General features: G+C 43.3%; 1 protein-coding gene across 1 annotated transcript in view; it reads left to right on the top strand.

The window, feature by feature from the left end:
- Positions 1-18,092, top strand: part of AGPS (alkylglycerone phosphate synthase) — a 192,825-nt gene that overhangs the window by 121,137 nt on the left and 53,596 nt on the right. Inside the window, exons 14-15 of the mRNA XM_088461206.1 lie at positions 1,938-2,050; positions 17,145-17,214. Coding sequence (XP_088317332.1) covers positions 1,938-2,050; positions 17,145-17,214 — 183 coding nt within the window. The remainder of the gene's footprint in view (positions 1-1,937; positions 2,051-17,144; positions 17,215-18,092) is intronic.

The following is an 18,092-nucleotide window of genomic DNA, read 5'->3' as shown; positions in this document are numbered from 1 at the left end:
TGTTACCGGCCGCATGCAAAGTATTTTGTATTTGTAATACATAAAGTGAACTGTAAAGAGCAGCGCGCAGCTCTGACATGGGGGGTTTTCATTGTGCACTGCTCTCCAGCTCCCTTACACAGCCGTGCGCTCCCGGGTCCTCCAGTGTACGCTGCGTCACATCTGAGCTGCATGCTAGGAAGTCCTCCATGGTGTGCGGTGGGAGAGCGTGGCTCAGATGTGGTGGGGGACTTCCAGGGTGGTGCAGGTCAGGTTATTTACAGCCTTTCAAGTTAGGATTGAGCACTTGGAGAGGCGCATGCAGCTTGTGGAGGGGTGGGGGAGGCATGGCAGTCGGACATGATAACCTGGTGGGCCCCATGCTGTCTGCAGGCTGTAGTGTGCCCACTCTGGTTCTGGAATATACAAGATAAATGAAAGCTACAATCTGATTGGTTGCTGCAACAACACCTCCACTTTTCTTGTTTAGAAGTTGTAGTAAATCTACTCCTATGTGTACCCATCGCCTGCACACAGTGTAGGTAGCCGTTTTATTGGCTCGACCAATATTCCACCATGCCTCCACTCACTAGATGGAATATAGGATCGGCCCAAAATATTGATACCCACCAGGTGAAAGGTACACTTTACAGGTACACTTACTTCTTGTTACAGTCTCTGTACTTGTATATAGAACTCTGAAGTTCTTGCGCTCACCTGTTCCCCTCTCTTCCATAAACCTGTATGTTCTTATTGTGGGATATCAGTTTATCCTGGTCACTGACCTCCTAGCCAGGGGGCAACACTACATACATGTGTCTGCTCTATGACTTTTTTAAACAGTGAATAGTGCCCGAACTGTGCCACTCGGAAATGCCACTCCCTGACCGGAGACTCAATAGGATGCAAGAAAGGGGAAGTCAAAAGATATTGGGCTTTGGAGCTGAACAAACTAGTTATGAATAAAGAGACAAAGGTTGGGTAACAACTCCGTTCATATAGGGAAGGGGGACTCAAGTTGTTCTTCCTTTATTTTATTTGATGGCAAGGTTCAGTCAATGTAGCTTATATGCTGCAGTAATAAACTGTTTATTACTTGACCTCATGTTATGTAGGCTGAGATCTGAAATTAAGCACATTGGAGGCTCCCTGCACCCTTGTTGTTTTTCATAGGTATAGAATGAAATCATTGTGGTTCAATGTGCAAATTGAATTTTATGATATCGTTCTCATTTTGGCATTTTCTTAGTCACTAAAGATAGTTTGGTAACCATTATAAAGACCGTATCAAAGTGTGTTTTGTGGGACTTGCTAATTGAAGCGTTGGGTTAAAGAGAATGCCTGTGACACACAGTTGCTACTAGCCCTTGGAGGCCACAATACTTTTACCCACGGGGGACACAGATGGTTAGAACAAGATGCTTTCCCAAAAACACAACAGAAATAGCAATGCATTTAGATACTAGTAAAACACTATGGGGACTTTTGGAACAGTGGTTTCTATTGCCAGACCTGTTTAATATGAATTTTACAAATGCTTAAAATGCTAGTAGAATACATATAATTAATGTCACGGGTATGAGGCTTTAAGCTGGCCAGATATGGGTCAATCCTGCCACTCTGTGTAATGTGACAGCAACTGGTCCGGTGTCTGTCTTGGCCAAATGTAGATGAGATTCAATCCATCATGCCCTAGAACCAAAGGCCAGATTCCATCTAACATCATTTTACACCATCTCTCTACCACATTTACAGGTACAATAATGTTCTGATTGATTTCATTTGATCAGCCATCAAGCTTCTTTTTTTTGGGCGACCCACACTGCGAGATCAGGCCAATTGCCCCGATCTAAGCTGGAATACCAAAATTTATGTAGCCCTCACTAGCAATATTTTTTTTTTTTTTGTTCAATCTAATAATCTACGGCCAGTGCAATGTCTACTGTGTTATTTTGCAGTTTAAAGGCTTTGATCCAAATCAGCTTTGTGTCGCGACCTTGTTGTTCGAGGGTGATCGCGAGAAGGTCCTACAACACGAAAAGCAGGTGTATGACATAGCTGCAAAGTTTGGGTATGTATGTTTATTTGCTTTTTGTTTGTTTTTAAGCTTTCACGTCATTTTTGGGGCAAGCATAATATGATTTTGACTGCATTGCACTATAATTTTCCCTTTCCTTGGTAATTGGATATAGGTGCCTAGATTGTTAGTAGAGGGCAAAATACACCTTCCACAAACAAATTAAAAAGTCAAAAGTAATCGGTCAGAGTAAATAAAATCCATGCCGGTATATTAAACTTGTAGAGAAATGGGTAGTATGAATTAAGAATTTTATGCGTGCAGTCTTAATTCTAACCACTGTTGACACTTTTTCATGTAGTGAATGGGACTGATTGCTTTTAAAGGACTATTCCTTGATCATATCGAATAGCTCATGGATCTGAGGTGGCATCTATTAATTGATGACATCCGAACTCGCTGATTACATGGATAAGATTATATTTCCAGTTTATTTACATCATGGTGTTTGGCAGGTTCCGAATATTTGTGCCATATGGTGGAGGTCAACGCAGTCTAGTCTTTGACATACTGTGGTGATCTGGACACACACAGCCTAATCTACACACAAAACTTCTACATCTACAAAATATCATCAATGCAGGCTGTGCCATAAAATTAGAACCCTGCAATAGAGCAGTCCTGACTTCTACAGAATGCTAATATACTGGAATTTGTGCAAGAAAATGTTACATACTATATGTAGACTTTATGCCTTTTTATATGAAAAGATTTCTGTACAATTGAAAAACCTTATCAAATTCTAATTCCATACAGTTCACTACAGAAAAATGCATCCATAATGTATATTGAACTCCTATGGCGCTTTCTAATGATTGCCTTGTCTAAAGCACAGTTTCTACTTAGGGCTCCTGAATCTGGAAATATGCATACTGCCTGCTGTTAAGCGTTCTAATGCTTAGGGCATGATTTCTGAGCCTATTCTTTGAAAATGTATTAAATGTACATTCATTTGTCCTGCGTCAGATACAGCGTTACAAGGGTGAGTGCTTTCACTCTCTCTTGTCGCTCCGGCATATCAGTCTAAGTGACACCACTGCTTCATTAATCAACACCACGAGATCAGAGGTAAAAGAGTTCCAGGGAGACATTGCTTGGGGCAAATAATTTCATTGGTCTGTCGTGACCTCGCGGTCTCTTCTGCCTGCGCGAGGAGCTCTCCTAATATCATAAATATAGCTCGCCTACCCCGTGGAGAGTACAGCTGAGGCTGGCAATGAACACACTGTGCAATGCCTAATGAATATTAATTGGCAGTAGCTGAGCTCGTTCAGAAAGTGTAGTCCCCAATCAACAAGGTTATTGTGATTACAAGTATGCAAGGAATATTTATTTTGTTTTGGTTTTTTTTTGCTGACATTTGTACTTTATATTGTACTTTTATTTTCTGTTTTGTTTTTTTGTTTTTTTCTGATATTTAGATATATTTTATTGCTTTTTGGCACGCGTTGCCTTTTTTTTTTGTTTAGTTTTGCATGAAATAAAATGTTCTTTGAAATATACGCTGTATCACTGGAGCACGAGGAGTATTGTGTTGCTGGATACAGACGTAATCTCATTTTTATTACTGATTTTGTCTTCATATTTTTTAGATTATTATTGTTTAAGTATTTAAGTACTACGTATTCCTTTTTCCCTTTTACTGATTGCTGTGTTGTGTATAGGTTTATCAGAAATGAACACGCATTGATTTTTCTTTTGTGCGGATAAAGAGGGAGGAAAGTTAATATTTAATTTTTTGTAGCGACTGCAGCTTAGACTACTTGTGTTTTAAAAAGGAAACAGTGTAATCAAGGAGATTTGATAAATAGTCAATAGCCCACCCCCTGTCACTAATTGTTTTGTGCTGTTACAAAGGGACAGAAAACATTTCACTCCAGTAACAGGCTGAGTAATGACGGGGAGTTTTCTGTCCGTCACCTTTGATGGATTACACGGCTGATCGATGGAAAGAACAGCAAATAAAATGGCATTTGCTCAGCCTTTTTATATTGCCTTCCCAATTTCCCATTGAGTATCCAAATTTGACACTCTGTCTGGGCGCTGATGGCGTTCCAGACCTGGTTCTATGTTTAATTTCACTTTTGTACCTTGGTCCATCATTATGGGACGTGGAAGAAGAGAGAGTTGATGGATCTGGGCTCAGTGGCACTGATACACAGTCCTTCCCATCCTTCATGTGTAGCCGTTTGTACATCATGAAATCATTTTGTGTCACTAAGGGTGAAAGCCTGCGCTGCGGGTAGGCAATTATACGTAAGATCAATCATGAACAGACCGCACTCATTTCCACAGTAATTAAGATAATTATCTGTTGTTGTTTTTTTTTTAATACATATATTTACTTCACATGATCACACTACATTCTTGACCAACTATGTTCTTTTATGATGACATTCCTAGTATCGTGGGATATATTTAGATGATCCTGAAAGCATTGGAGAGTTTTCTGTAAATTGTTTTTGAACACTAAAGTATATACTAAATGGTACATAAACTCTAGCTGCAACTATGCGTGTATATAATATATATATATATATATATAAATATATTCTATCCACTTTACTTAGATACCCCATTTAAGTACTGCTAATAATGCCTCTTTTGCCCCAAGTAGAACCTGAATTATTCATTGCATGGATCCAACAAGATGCTGGAAACATTTGTTAGAGATACTGCTGCACATTCATGCTGCAAATCTCCCGTGCCACCACATCCCAACAGTGCTCTATTGGATCAAGATCCGGTGACTATAGAGGCCATCGGAGTACACTGAATTCATTGTAATGTTGGTGGAACAGGCGTGAGATGCCCTGTGCTTTTGTGTCTTAGGCCCGTATTCAATTTGAAGCGGGAAGTCCGGATCCGCGTTAAGTTACTGCCTATGACGTCATTATCGCCTGTTTTGGTTTTCCTCCGTATTCAATTTGAAATACTTTCTGCCTAGGCGGAAAGTCAATGCAATGTAATGGGCGGTAAAGTATCGCCTATGAATGGCAGGCGGAAAAAAGTGCAGAATTGGGGTTTTGGGGTGCAACGTTTTGGGAACCCCTCTGCAGCCTTCAGACAGCCCACCAAAGGAAATCTGTGTCAAAAAAAAATAAAAAAACTTAAGGACACCCCAAAAATTGACTTTGAAAAAGGGGCAAAAAAAAAAAAGTTGGGGTACAAAGTTAAAAACTAGTGAACTTAACTCTGGGGGGGGTCCCCAAGTATGCCCCAAGTGTTTTTTTTTTATTGCAGGTGCTTGCGGCAGGTGGATTTTTCATGATTATTCAACTTAACTTTAGCAACTTCTAAAATATGCTGACCCCCATTTTCAAGTACCCCAAATTGATGGGATAAGTTATTTTCTGGAAAAAATATTCCTGAATACTATTCTGCATCAGATATAGAAAAACACTATTTAGCAGCTATTGAGCCCATTTAAAAACACCAAATACCTTCAGTGAGCCAAATGGGGGGGGGGGGGGGGGGGCCATAGTGAACCCCCATGTCAGAGCATCTTTTGGGGGGTGACAGGCTGATTTCCACAAAAATGACAGTACTTTCCGCTTGTTACAGTATCGGCGGGTGCCGTTTACGCCTACTTTTAATTGAATACGGGGGAAAGCATGCACGCGCGCGATACTTTAACGGCTACAAAACAGGCGAAGTCGGCGTTAAGTCCAGGCCGCGTTAACTTAACGCGGCTCGGCTCAAATTGAATACGGGCCCATATCTTGTTAAACTATTGGAAGTATCCAGTTGGAAGAGGGTAGACTGTGGCCATAACGGGATGCCAATGGTCAGCAACAATATTCAGCTTTGCCGTGACATTTAAACAATGCTGTTATGTCCCTATTAGGGGTCTAATAGGTGCCAAGAAAACATTCCGCAGAGCATTGTACCACAAGCACCAGCCTGAATGAAACCTTTGACACTAGTCGGGATAGATCAGTGGGCGCCAACCTTAATTGAGGTGTGAGCTACTTTAGAAAAATGAAGAGCTACTAAAATTTTAGAAAAAAAAAAATCTGGGTAATAACCGAACAATTGATGGTCATTTAATGAAAATGGAAAAAAAAAAAAATTTCATAGAAAATAACAATGCATTTAAGTATTACAGTGATATTGTTGTAGTTTGTAAATAAAATGTAAGCACAGGGACATTTCACTGTTAATTACCAGCTCCAAGGAGGTACGTGCAGTAGAGGAACAAAAGATATAGGCAGGGCTGCTGTGTGATTTTCTGGCTCAGCTAGGTGGGAGTCACTTGCTCAGCCGTAGCGTAGACGCTGTGGGTGGAACCATGGGGAAGCACGTCAGGTGATTGCTATAGAGGCTGTGGCAATCACCTGACGTACTTCCCTGTTGCTCCACCCATGGTGTCGATGCCACGGGGGAGCACACATCAGAGGTCACTTCCTCCTACTTGACTCGGCAGTACTGCAGCTAGGTGAGCTACCAAAATTAAGACAGCAAGCTACCGGTAGCTCACGAGCTTATAGGTTGGAGACCACTGGGATAGATTCATGGATTCATGTTGTTTATGCTAGATTCTGAAAAAAGAAGGGGATGGCTGTAGCCCCGCTAGAGATACCCTAGAAGGAGACAAGTATTTTCTTGATACATAGTATAAGGTAGGGTTCTATTGACATAAAGCACAGGTTCTCATGTTATCAGGACCTCAAACAGTGCATGTTTTCCAGGTCTCCTCACAGACTCACAATTGAAATAATTAGATCCACCTGTGGATCTTTTTAAAATGTGTCCAGTGAGTAATGAATACACCTGTGCTCCTGCTGGGTGACCTGGAAAATGTTAATTATGTGGGGTCCTGAGGACCGAGTTTGAGAACCACTGATCTAAAGCAATGCCCTAGTGCAGGCCTGGCGAATCTGTGGCTCTCCAGCTATTGTGAAACTACAAGTTCCAGCATGCCCTGCCACAGTTTTAACATTTCCTAATAGCAAAACCGTGGCAGGGCATGCCAGGACTTGTAGTTTCACAAAAGCTGGAGAGCCTCAGGTTGGCCAGGCCTGCCCTATTGATTGCCTCAATCTCTAAGGTAGGAGAATGAGTCTGCCATTGTGAGATGCCGGAGCTCCTGTTCCCCCTATAGTGAGGAGCATGTAACAGTCGAGACAATTGAGTGATGGCACAGGGTAATCCGTTTACCGGAAAGTCTATTGACAAACAGACTAACATCACATATTCCCCGTCGCATCCGGTCCCAAGCCATGAAAGAAAAGAATCTCTCACCATCCTGAAATTCTATATCATCCACCAAAGGGAGAAAAAAGGGGAGTGGAGATTATTCAAATTGCCATTTATGAGATCCATTTCATTCCTCCATGGCATCTGTTACGGTTAATCCTCACACTTGATGAAAGCTAGGCAGGAAATAAGGGTGCACTAGAAGTATATAAGTCCATCTCCTAATTCCCTGTCTTTTTTCTAGTCTAGTTAGAGGCAGGCTGACTCCTGGCTGCAATGTGTTCCTGTTGGAGGGCATGCCCAGGGGTAGTAATACTTTGCTGCAGGATGGCGGCTGGTCCTGTAGCAGGAGAGCAGTTGGTATGTCTGCCTCCACATACAGTTCCCTGTAAGAACCAATGCAGAAAGCTGTTGCTCACAGAAAGGGGGAGATTTAGCAAACCTTCTCTAAAGGTGGAGGTATTGCTCATAGCAACGAATCAGATTCTAGCTTTCATGTTGCAGAATGTTCAAAATAAACGACTGCTAGAATCTGATTACTATAGGTAACGCCTCAACTTTTCCATTTCAGAAGGTTTGAGGAGTCTCCCCCAGAATCTTGATACATTTCAGAGAGGGCTGAGATGTGAGCAAGCTGAATGTCTGTGTTTATTTCTGCCTTCTGTTCATTGGAAGTTTAGTAGTCATTGAGAGTAAACTTTAAGCACTCCTCACCTCTTTGGCATAAGCCCTAAAGCATTTTTATTTTAACTCTCTACATCTGAATCTCTGCAAACCATGCGGCTGGGAAGAGGGGCAAGATGCACCTAGAGGAATAGTAACTATATTGGGCAGGTTTTCAGCTTATAATTCACAAATACAGGGAGCCTCAAGGAATCCTCATGGCCACAATGACAAATGCCAAATGTGACCGGTTTCTTCCTAAGGATAAAGGGCCTGATTCAGACCCGGTCGTGAGCGCATTGCGCTCGCAAGCGGGTTGATGGTCGGGCAGTGCGCACGTGCGAGGCCCGGAGCGAGTGAGAACTTCACTCGCTCGGGGCTCGCAACAAAACGGGGCAGCTGTCAATGTTGATCGACAGCTCGCCCAGTTTTGTAGGAGGGTCGGGGGGGTGGCTGCGCAAACGGAGGTGTTCCCGAAGGAACGCCTGCCGTTTGTGGGCGGCCCTACAGACATCACACGTGATTTCAGTAGTGAACTTCCTGCACTATTAGAGCAGGAAGTTCACTGGGGCTTGCGGTGGACGGGACCTTACCACAAGGGTTACGTCGCAAGCCTGATGGTCGCGATAATCGCGACCATCGCCAGGCCGCCCGCACAAGCTGTGGGTGGTCACCCACAGCTGTGTGAGCGGCCTGGAGGCCAGAAAAAAAAATAGGGACACCCTGATTCAGAGCGAGCGCACGCAAATAGCGTGCGCATCTGTATCAGGCCCAAAGTCTTCAGCAGCAGAGAGAGAGTGCTGACCAGGCCCTGAGTGTACGGACTGGACACGTCTTCCCTCTGCATCCTTTAACTCTAAAATCCCTACTTAAAGTCAATAAGGAAATTGCAAAAGTGGTGTCAGTACTACTGTTTTGGCCAAGGGGAGCATGGTTCTCTCTGGTGCTAAATATGGCGGTAGGAAAGGCCAGTGAGATGTGTTTCTAGATTTCATGTAAGGGGAGTTAAATATAAGTCTAGTTCTAAATTCTATTAAAGTTTGTTTCACCACTAAGATAGAAAGTCACCTGGATTGGGACTAGTCTATAGCCAGATTTATTTTGGCCAATATGCATATTATTATTATCTTTTATTTATATGGCACCACAGGTGTTCCGCAACGCCTTACATAGTACATAAAATAACAAGTGAACAAGAAACGAGTAACTTACAGTACATTCCAGTGCAGGACAAGGACATGGTTTATATACATAGCAGTCACAATAAGCAGCAGGGAGTTATCAGTCACGTGTTAGGTGCCCTTGTGGGGAGTAGAAGAAAATGTAAAGAGAAGCACATGAGGGAAGAGGTCCCTGCTCGTGAGAGCTTACATTCTAAAGGGGAGGGGCAGACAGACAGGCGTGACACAGAAGGGGAAGATAGGGAGGAAAGAGCATGAGGTGGGTTAGCATGAGAGCTGGAAGGCCTTGATGAAGTAGTGTGTCTTGAGAACCCATTTGAAGATTTGTAGAGAGGTGGAGAGTCTGATAGGGAGAGAGTTCCAAAGGTAGGGAGCAGCACGGGCAAAATCTTGGTTATGCCAAAATATTAAACCTCAGGTGATACCACTCGTTCTCTGGGATCTTAATGCTTTGTCAGATAGTCTGTTTAGGCAGGAAACACTCAAAGTTCTCATCCTGATGGCGGTTACTATGGGTTGCGAGGACTGATCATTCGTCTTAAGATATGGTTAAATAGATTGCAGGTTAAAGTTGTTTTAAGAACTAATCATTGGTCATTTCTGAATTTGTGTTCTGAATTTCGTGCTAATCATGAGCTGGTACTTTCCTCTTTTTTTTCCCAAAACCCCTGAGGAAAGGGCTTTTAGTGAACAATCTGAACAGGACAATGTCACTGTGTTTTCGGAAAGTACTCATGAGCAAGAACCATGGCAACCTAGCTAGGTGGCTTAGTGATTGTATTGTTAAAGTATATAATGTTGAGTGAAAAGGATGTCCAGGTATCCTGAATGCCCACTTTTCTAGTGCCATAGTCATCTTGGGCACATGGGCCAGATCAGGAGAATGATGTACACCTGCAGGATGGAATTAAGGACCTCATTCAGAGCCGGACGCTATTTGTGGTCGTTCGTTCAGAAAAAAGGGGTGGCTATTCAAATGAACCGTTCGCTCTTTGCGGTCTGTTCACGCCTCTATGTCTGAACGAGCGAACAAAACTTGCGGTCGTTATTTGGATAACTACGCCCCCTGGCCGCTCGCATCCTACGTCATGTCCGCTGTTTATTAGATTAATCGAGTACATCGACCAGTGTATGAACTGCTCGCTATTCTTGTGGTTGGTTTTTCCTACCACAATCTTGCGAGCAGTTCTGACTATAAAATAACCCAGTGACGTGGTCAATGACGCTGCTGTATTAATTTATGCACACCCATAAAACGCCCGATTTGACCTTTAAGCACGCCTGCGTTCGGATCTCCACTCCCCGTTTTCAAGTACCTTCCCCTGTTAACACCCACATACGCCTCCTCCTGTCACTCAAAATAGCAGGCATTCGCTATTTAGCGAACAAACTATTTTCGGCCGCACTGACTGGTTCGCGCATACGTATTACGATCCGTACACATGCGCAGTTGGGCAAACATCGCTCGGAACGAACGAGCGGCCGCTTACGAGCGGCTCTGAATCAGGCCCTAAGTACATATCTTTTTAGAAATGTCAGATTTTTTTTATAAAAATCCCAGAGTGTATCAAGTTGCAGTTAAACCAACCCAGGATTGAATTTACACGCTATACTACTGACCCTACTAACGGCTGTAATGGATACGCGACAATAACTGCTATTTGTTTCCTGTCATTTTAAATATTTTATTTATTACCAGCTATTTATATAGCGCACACATATTCCGCAGCGCTTTACAGATAATATTTGGCCATTCTCATCAGTCCCTGCCCCAATGGAGCTAACAACAGTCTGTTCACTATCACATGTACACACACAGACACATACACACAGCTAATAAACAATATTAATAGAAGTATACAGGGCCTGCTTCAGCAAGGATCGCTATTGCGATTACGCACGCAATCGGCCGATTGTTGCGTTCTGCATATGCATCGCACGTGCGCAAACACTCCACTGACTGCGATCACAGCGACTACACAGACCCATCGCAGAGTGATTGACAGGAAGGTTTCTCTTTTGGGGGTGTGACGGGGGGGTGGTCGGCAAAATGCAGCCGTGCCAGTGGATTTGAATGCCGTTGCAGGGGCGTGCATAAATTAGGCATTGCGATGCCATACGCAGTTTGGGCTGTCACTGCGTGCGCTGAGGTTGGCTATTCCTGAGTAAGGTCAGAGCTTGTGCAAGTGTGCGTGAGGCTGCGATGATACTCTATGTTACCGATGGTTTCACAGTCTTGCTAAACATTACGGATGTGTGTAAGGTAAGGCGGGCGTCCTTATGTGCTGCTGCGATGGCATAGCGATCGCAGAGGTGAGACTGCGGGCGTAATCGCAATAGCAATCCTTACTGAATCAGGCCCAGAGTCTGCTCTCTAGTGAAAACACAGAGGCTCGAATGTGTAAATAAAATATAATTTTACTAATATTTACCCATAGTCTAATTAAATATGGTTATGTAGCAATAAAAAACAATCACATTTTAAAAAAACATTCAGAATCTTGCTCATAAAACCAAATTGCAATTGTACAGTGTGTCTAACTGATTTTAAGTGTATCCAGTTTTGTTTAATCTAATAGTCGCATAGAATTCAGATAGCCTCTATCATATATTAAAAGGCAATAACTCCCAGAAATGCAATAAATTTGTCCACGGTCGCTCAGGAAGTATATTGCTGGGAGTTTATTGTGCGGCTGTTTCTGATCACGGAGTTCAGTTTATGCAAAATTGTAAAGCTAGACTAGGTATGAATAGTACAGCGGAGCAGGATTAAGAATTGTTTTTTAATTGTAATTGTTTTTTTATTGTTGTATAACTACATTTTATTAAACTATGGGTAAATATTTGTAAAAATTATATTTTATTGATACGTTTGAGCTATGCATTTTTCAATATCTCGAGGGGATGCAGTCAGGAAGCCGATGGTCGCAATGCCAGCCGCCTTCTTCCCGATTGTCTAATCCCGGCAAGGTACTAATGACAGGCATCGAAATCCCAACGCCTGTCATTAGACCTACGGGAGCTTGACACACGTCATACCGATCGAAGGTAAGCTGGGGGGGGGCACGTTAGGTTAGGGGCTCCTGGGGGGGACTTAGGGTTAGGCACCACCCCGAGTGGGTTGAGGTTAGGCTAGGGGAAAAGGGGGGATTAGGGTTAGGCACCCCCGAGGGGAGCTTAGGGTTCGGCACCCCCCTGGGAGATTTAGTTTTAGGCTGCGGGGAAGGGAGGTTAGGCACTTGGGGGGGAGGTTAGGGTTAGGCACCCCTAAAGGAGGGTTAGGGAGTAGAATAGGGTTAGTTGTACTTACCTTTTTTAGCTTCGGGATCTTCATCCCTGCCGGGCTTCCGCTGTCGGCCATGCAGCCAGCGGTATATCATACTGATTCCATCTCGAGCCATGTATCAAATGGGAGGATTATGGGGTCATTGTGATTAGACTTAAGGTGCATATTCACTACACGATAAAAATTAACGTTTGAACGATTACGACATCGTAATCATTCATTAATCGTGCAGTGAATATGCCGGCAATGAGCAGCGATGTGCGCTTCCGCTAGTCGTTACCGGCATCTGTCATCGCCTGACCATGCAGGCCAACCTGTCCATATCGACAGGTTGTGCATGTTCGGGGATGAGGAAGGGTGCCTGCCTGAACGACATATCGTTCAGTGTGGGCACATTATCCACTGCACAAGATGGTGAACGATTACGATGTTGTAATCGTACAGTCTTTCTACACTCGTGTAGTGGATATTCACCTTTAGTACTGTGCATTTTTGTTTAAGAAAAAATAATAAACAGGTTAAAATAATCTTAGTCCTGTAGGGCAACTTTGTGAGGCTGCAAAAAGAAGACTATAATTAAATCTATTTAACTACCCCTGTTTACTTGACTGTTCCTAAATCTACCCTTCATTTTTGTTAAAATAGATCATGATGTAGCTGCAAACACAATTGTTAATTACATACTAGATTGAAGGAATTAAGCTTTTTGTGGTTTTGTTTTTGTTTTTTTTTTAAAGAAAAACATAGTAAATACGATCTGGCTTTTCCCTCTGCCTGAAAAATATTTTATATCTACAAGTATTACAGTTTTACAGCAAAATATATGTTTCTCATTGTTTGGGAATCTAACACTACAGATGTGTCCTCATACACTGTGGCTTCAGTCGCGGCAAACAGTCCCTCTGGGTAGGTCTTGGGTGACTCGGCCGCACTAAGCGTCTTTTCGCTCAAAGTGTGTGTCTTATTCTCACATAAAACAACTGGAAGTAGTAGCGACTCCAGAGGTGGCACTGCAGCACAGTCTAAAATTCTAATAGGGGAGCCACACCAACTGCCACTGAGTCCCAGATGGAGATGTTTGGCTATGTTTGGGGTGGCAGTTGGTGTGGCTCCAGTCTGTGGCTCGCTCCTCTGGAGCTGTCAGTGACTGGAAGTGACAAAACTACTTTTATTTCTGAGATCAGTTTAATTGGCGACATTTGTACATCTGTGTATGAATGAGTCTGAATCTGTAAACAAAGTGCTACGATGCAGAGGCCTCACACGTTGTGCTTCATTTGTTACTGTGAACATGTTTAAAACTAATTCCTGTGTGGTTTAAGTCACAGCCCAGTGTCTCTAGTACACTGTGAATGGTGTTTTGCTGCATCTGCAATGCAAATAAGATGCTTAAACCTCTCCGAGCACTGGGTGTGTTGTGCCATTTGGCGTATTGAGGCTAGGTATATGAGGACGCATCTGTATGATATTTTATTTATGGTATACGTTCATGATGTCGACACTCAGCATAGCAACAATGTGGTTGACATGCCGTCAACCGCATTGTCGATATGCTGAGTGTCGACATTGTGACTGTCGATATTTTGTCGACATTCTGATTTTTTTACTATCACTTTTACCACCCCTAGGGGAGTATTCAATTTGGTGCGAGAACAGCAAAAATCACGCACCTGCAGGATTTTTTTTTTTTACGTTTTGAGGGGGGTTTTCTTGAGCAGCCCCAGAGCATGACCAATTTTTCCTAAAATCCATATTTTTAGGAAAAATGGTCGGGAAATGTTCTGGGACCCCGGTGGCGCCCCTCCTAATGACTAATTCAGCTCTGAAAACCCCACAACTACTTTTTTTTTTTACTGGATACCGCAAGTATCGGGAGCGCGCGCACACCCACGGTAATTCAAGATTGGGCGCAAGGTTTTTTACCTCGCTAAACCTCACCCCCAATTGAATATGCCCCCTAGTGTTTATTGCTTGTATTTGATTACCTTTCTCTCTGCCTTTGAGATGGTCATTAAGTAGCAGCCACTGATGTTCCCAATGTGGGGGTTGGTGCAAGGACAATTCCAAATTTCTAGGTGGCCTTCACTTTAGCTTGTGGAAGCCCATTATACACTGCGCATAGTATGTGACAGAATCAGTATGACCGCATGGCCGGCGGTTCAAATCCCGACAGCGGAAGCCCGGCAGGGGTGAAGATCCCGAAGCTACAAAAGGTTAGTATTAACTAATCTTTTATTATACCCTAACACCCTCCTTTAGGGATGCCTAACCACCTTCTAAGTGCCTAAATCTAATCCCCATTCCACGCAGCTTAAACCTAAGTCTCCTGGGGGGGGGGGGGGGGGTGCCTAACCCTAACCTCCCCCCGGGGTTGCCTAACCCTAACCCCCCTTCCCATTAGCTTAACCCTATCCTCCCCCTGGGGGTGCCTAACCCTATCCTCCCCCTGGGGGCGCCTAACCCCCCAGGGGGGTGCCTATCCCTAAGTCCCCCCGGGGAGACCCTAACCTAACCCTCCCCCCGCGCGACTGTCGACGCCGGCTTACCTTTGATGGGTAAGCCGGGTGTCGGGCTCCCGGCATAGGTCTGATGACAGGCGTCAGGATTTCGACGCCTGTCATCTGTACCTTGCCGGGATTAGACAGTCGGGAAGCCGGCAGTCGGCAATGCGACCGTTGGCTTCCTGACTGCATCCCTATCTGACTAATAAAATTCTACAGATCAACCTCCCTTTTTCCGTTTAGTATCACTGTATTTTAATCACCATTTTATTAAAGCAATGTTTGATATTGGGGTGCATCCGTGCTGGCTTAAAGTTCTCTCTTTTTCCAAATGCGCGTTTGTGTATCATTTGTTTTCTTGGATTGTGCAGGTCTTTAATATTTTTCAGGTTTTTAAAATATTGTACAGATTTTTTTTTTCCTGGATTGTCAGGTTTTTAAAATATATAACATGTACCTAGCAAGAGTGTCCAAATTCTGGTAAGAAATGTAAAAGATCACTAAACTTAAAACACAATATGTCTCGAGCTACTAATTGGAGGTTATATAAAAGCTCCTATTTCTGGAGAGCAGGCCTTCATGTGTTTCACGTTCTGCAGTATTTATTATTGCTTCGCAATCTGTTGTTCTGATTCCGTGGTGGACGCGGGGGTGATGTTGGACGCAAGCGGGTGAATTTATTCTTTAGTGTGCGCACGCGTCCGAGTTGTTCGGCGCATGCTTCTTGATGGTTACCACCAGCAGTCACAGCAAAAATCCAGAGAGAGGCAATTTCCGTGGGCATTCCTGGAAGGTAATAGGGGAGTGACTAGTCAGATGTGGGCGCGTTACCACCAGCAACTGCGACTTTGTGTGCAGTGGTTCCAGCGGATATTTTCAGATGGACATTCTGTGCCTCGTTAGTTCTGGTGCAATGTTCATTGGTGGGACTTTGTACGCAAATCTGCAGATGAGCTCCGCAGCCGGTGGACGCATCTGTACGAATTCCATCGGCTGCGGCGTTAGCATAAAGAACTAGTTTCTCAGAGTAAAATGTCAAGTTGGCATTAGCGCGCACGTCTGAATCTCAAGCCCATTATCTGCAAAAGGTGCACTAACAAAAAGGCTGATTCTAATGTCCAATAGTGGCCTGGCTGCCTCCTGTAATCACAATCTTGTCTTCTGTGGCTATAAACGTCTGTAACATATTTATTTGTACCTTTTTATTAGTAGCTCTTTCATATAAACCAACTTGTGTTTTTGTTATAAAGAGCCAATAGCGCAGTATGGTAAATCACCACTACTGTTCTTACGAAAGACCACTGAACTTAAAAACACAAGATGTTCATATGAACATGATATCGCAGCCGGCATTTGGCCCTATATTGCAGTGTGTGGGCCCTAAAAACAGCTGTGATGCCAGGTAATGATTCTAATGAATACAATGGGATCATTTTTGGGCCTGATGGAAGGAAATGCCATCAGAAGACAACTGTTACTGGCACATACCTTCATCGTCAGACTACAATGAAACGGGAAACCAGATGGACCAACCACATCTGATTTGGCCTCCCACATGCATCACCAAATGAAACAATGATCCTGTGGCTCTGGTCCTTTAGCCTCATCGCCTGCGATTGGCCACCAAGATTGGTTTGTTAGTGAATGAATGCAGTTTGATAACAAAATGTTGAAACTGGTGACTAGTTTGCGCATATACAGGATACATCCAGCATGGTCCAAATAATGTAAACTGATGGTTTACCACTCGCTACTCACGCATTGCACATTCTGCTACAAAACATTCTGTAGGAAGTTATGGGTTCAATATAAATTGGCTGTGTTTGGAAACTATGGTATTGGAAGACCAAATCAAATTCAGGTTTACCCTGTTGAAGGACTAAGCTAACTGGGTAATATACCCAGTACACACAGTATACAGTAAAATACAAATGTATACTTTTATTGCACTAAATCTAAAGCCTGAATTTCTTTAACCAGATATACAGAACTGTCGGTAAGGATAGGGCCCAATGCATTTATCTATAGCAGAACCATGACCGATTTCTCTGTGACCATGATTAAAAATGGAGTATTTGGAATTCTAATTACATATATTGTTACATTGTATTAATGGCATTGAATTCTTTTAGTCAGACGACATTGCTTTAAGCTTTGTAATTGTGTTTTTCTTTCCCCCTATTGAAATACTATGACTGCAGCATGTAACGATTGTGCATAAATACCCAGTTAATCATTGACCATCTTTACAATTGCAGCGGTCTGGCAGCAGGCGAGGATAACGGGCAGCGAGGTTACATGCTGACCTTCGTCATTGCTTACCTTCGGGTAGGTCGCTCTTCTCTTCCTCCCCTCTTTGTCTGGTCACCAGTGTGAATATTGACATATTCTGACCCTTAGGAACACAGAGAGCCGTATAAAGGAGGGTCTTTAAGATGTGCTGCACATGGTTACTCCAGCAGATGCTGTCATCGGCTCTTCATGCTTTCCCCTTTTCCATATAATTCACATAAAGGATTATTTAAATCAGGATGTGCAGATGTTGCCGGGATAAATATGCCAAGTGATCGGTGCAAAACTCAGTGTGTTATTTGGTAGTTATCCAATCGCAACAGTAAGAGACCCCATTCAAGTCGTGTACTGTGTCCTGTCTTTTCATATACTTCATTGCCTCACTCAGTGCAAATACTACACATATTTCAATATAACACAGCGTCATTAGTAACTGTTAATATTTTGGAGTTTAAGTGCACTTGTATATCCGCTGAGTTTCTGTGGTCTCTTTAGTTTCTGTGCTCTGTTAGAAATCTAGGGATCAATTGAGCAAGGGGGATGTACAATTTTATAGGGTGCAAGGTAGAAGAGGCAATGCAGCGGGACGTAAGGTGCCCGTCCAGAATGGCACATAGCTGGCATTGCCCCTAGTTGAAACAATCCCATATTTTCATCCCATAAAATAGCTGCCTGTACTGTATGCAGTTGTCAGATAATATTCATGGAGGACCAGTCACCTCCTTATTTTATAGTAATAAATCATTTGAGGGTAGTTTCTCCTCGGAGCAGGAATGAGAGAAAACCAGTGGGGGGGGGGTCAGTATAGGGGCACAATTAGTTTTCCTGCACTTGGTAATCATATTATTACTGGCGTCTGAAGCTACCTAGGTCTCTTCACTTCAGGGCTTTCCACGATATTAAGGTAGATTAAT

This window comes from Taudactylus pleione, unplaced genomic scaffold, assembly GCF_031769625.1.
Source record: "Taudactylus pleione unplaced genomic scaffold, aTauple2 ptg001027l, whole genome shotgun sequence".
Taxonomy (NCBI): Eukaryota; Metazoa; Chordata; class Amphibia; order Anura; family Myobatrachidae; genus Taudactylus; species Taudactylus pleione.
This window is presented reverse-complemented; position numbering and strand designations above follow the sequence as displayed.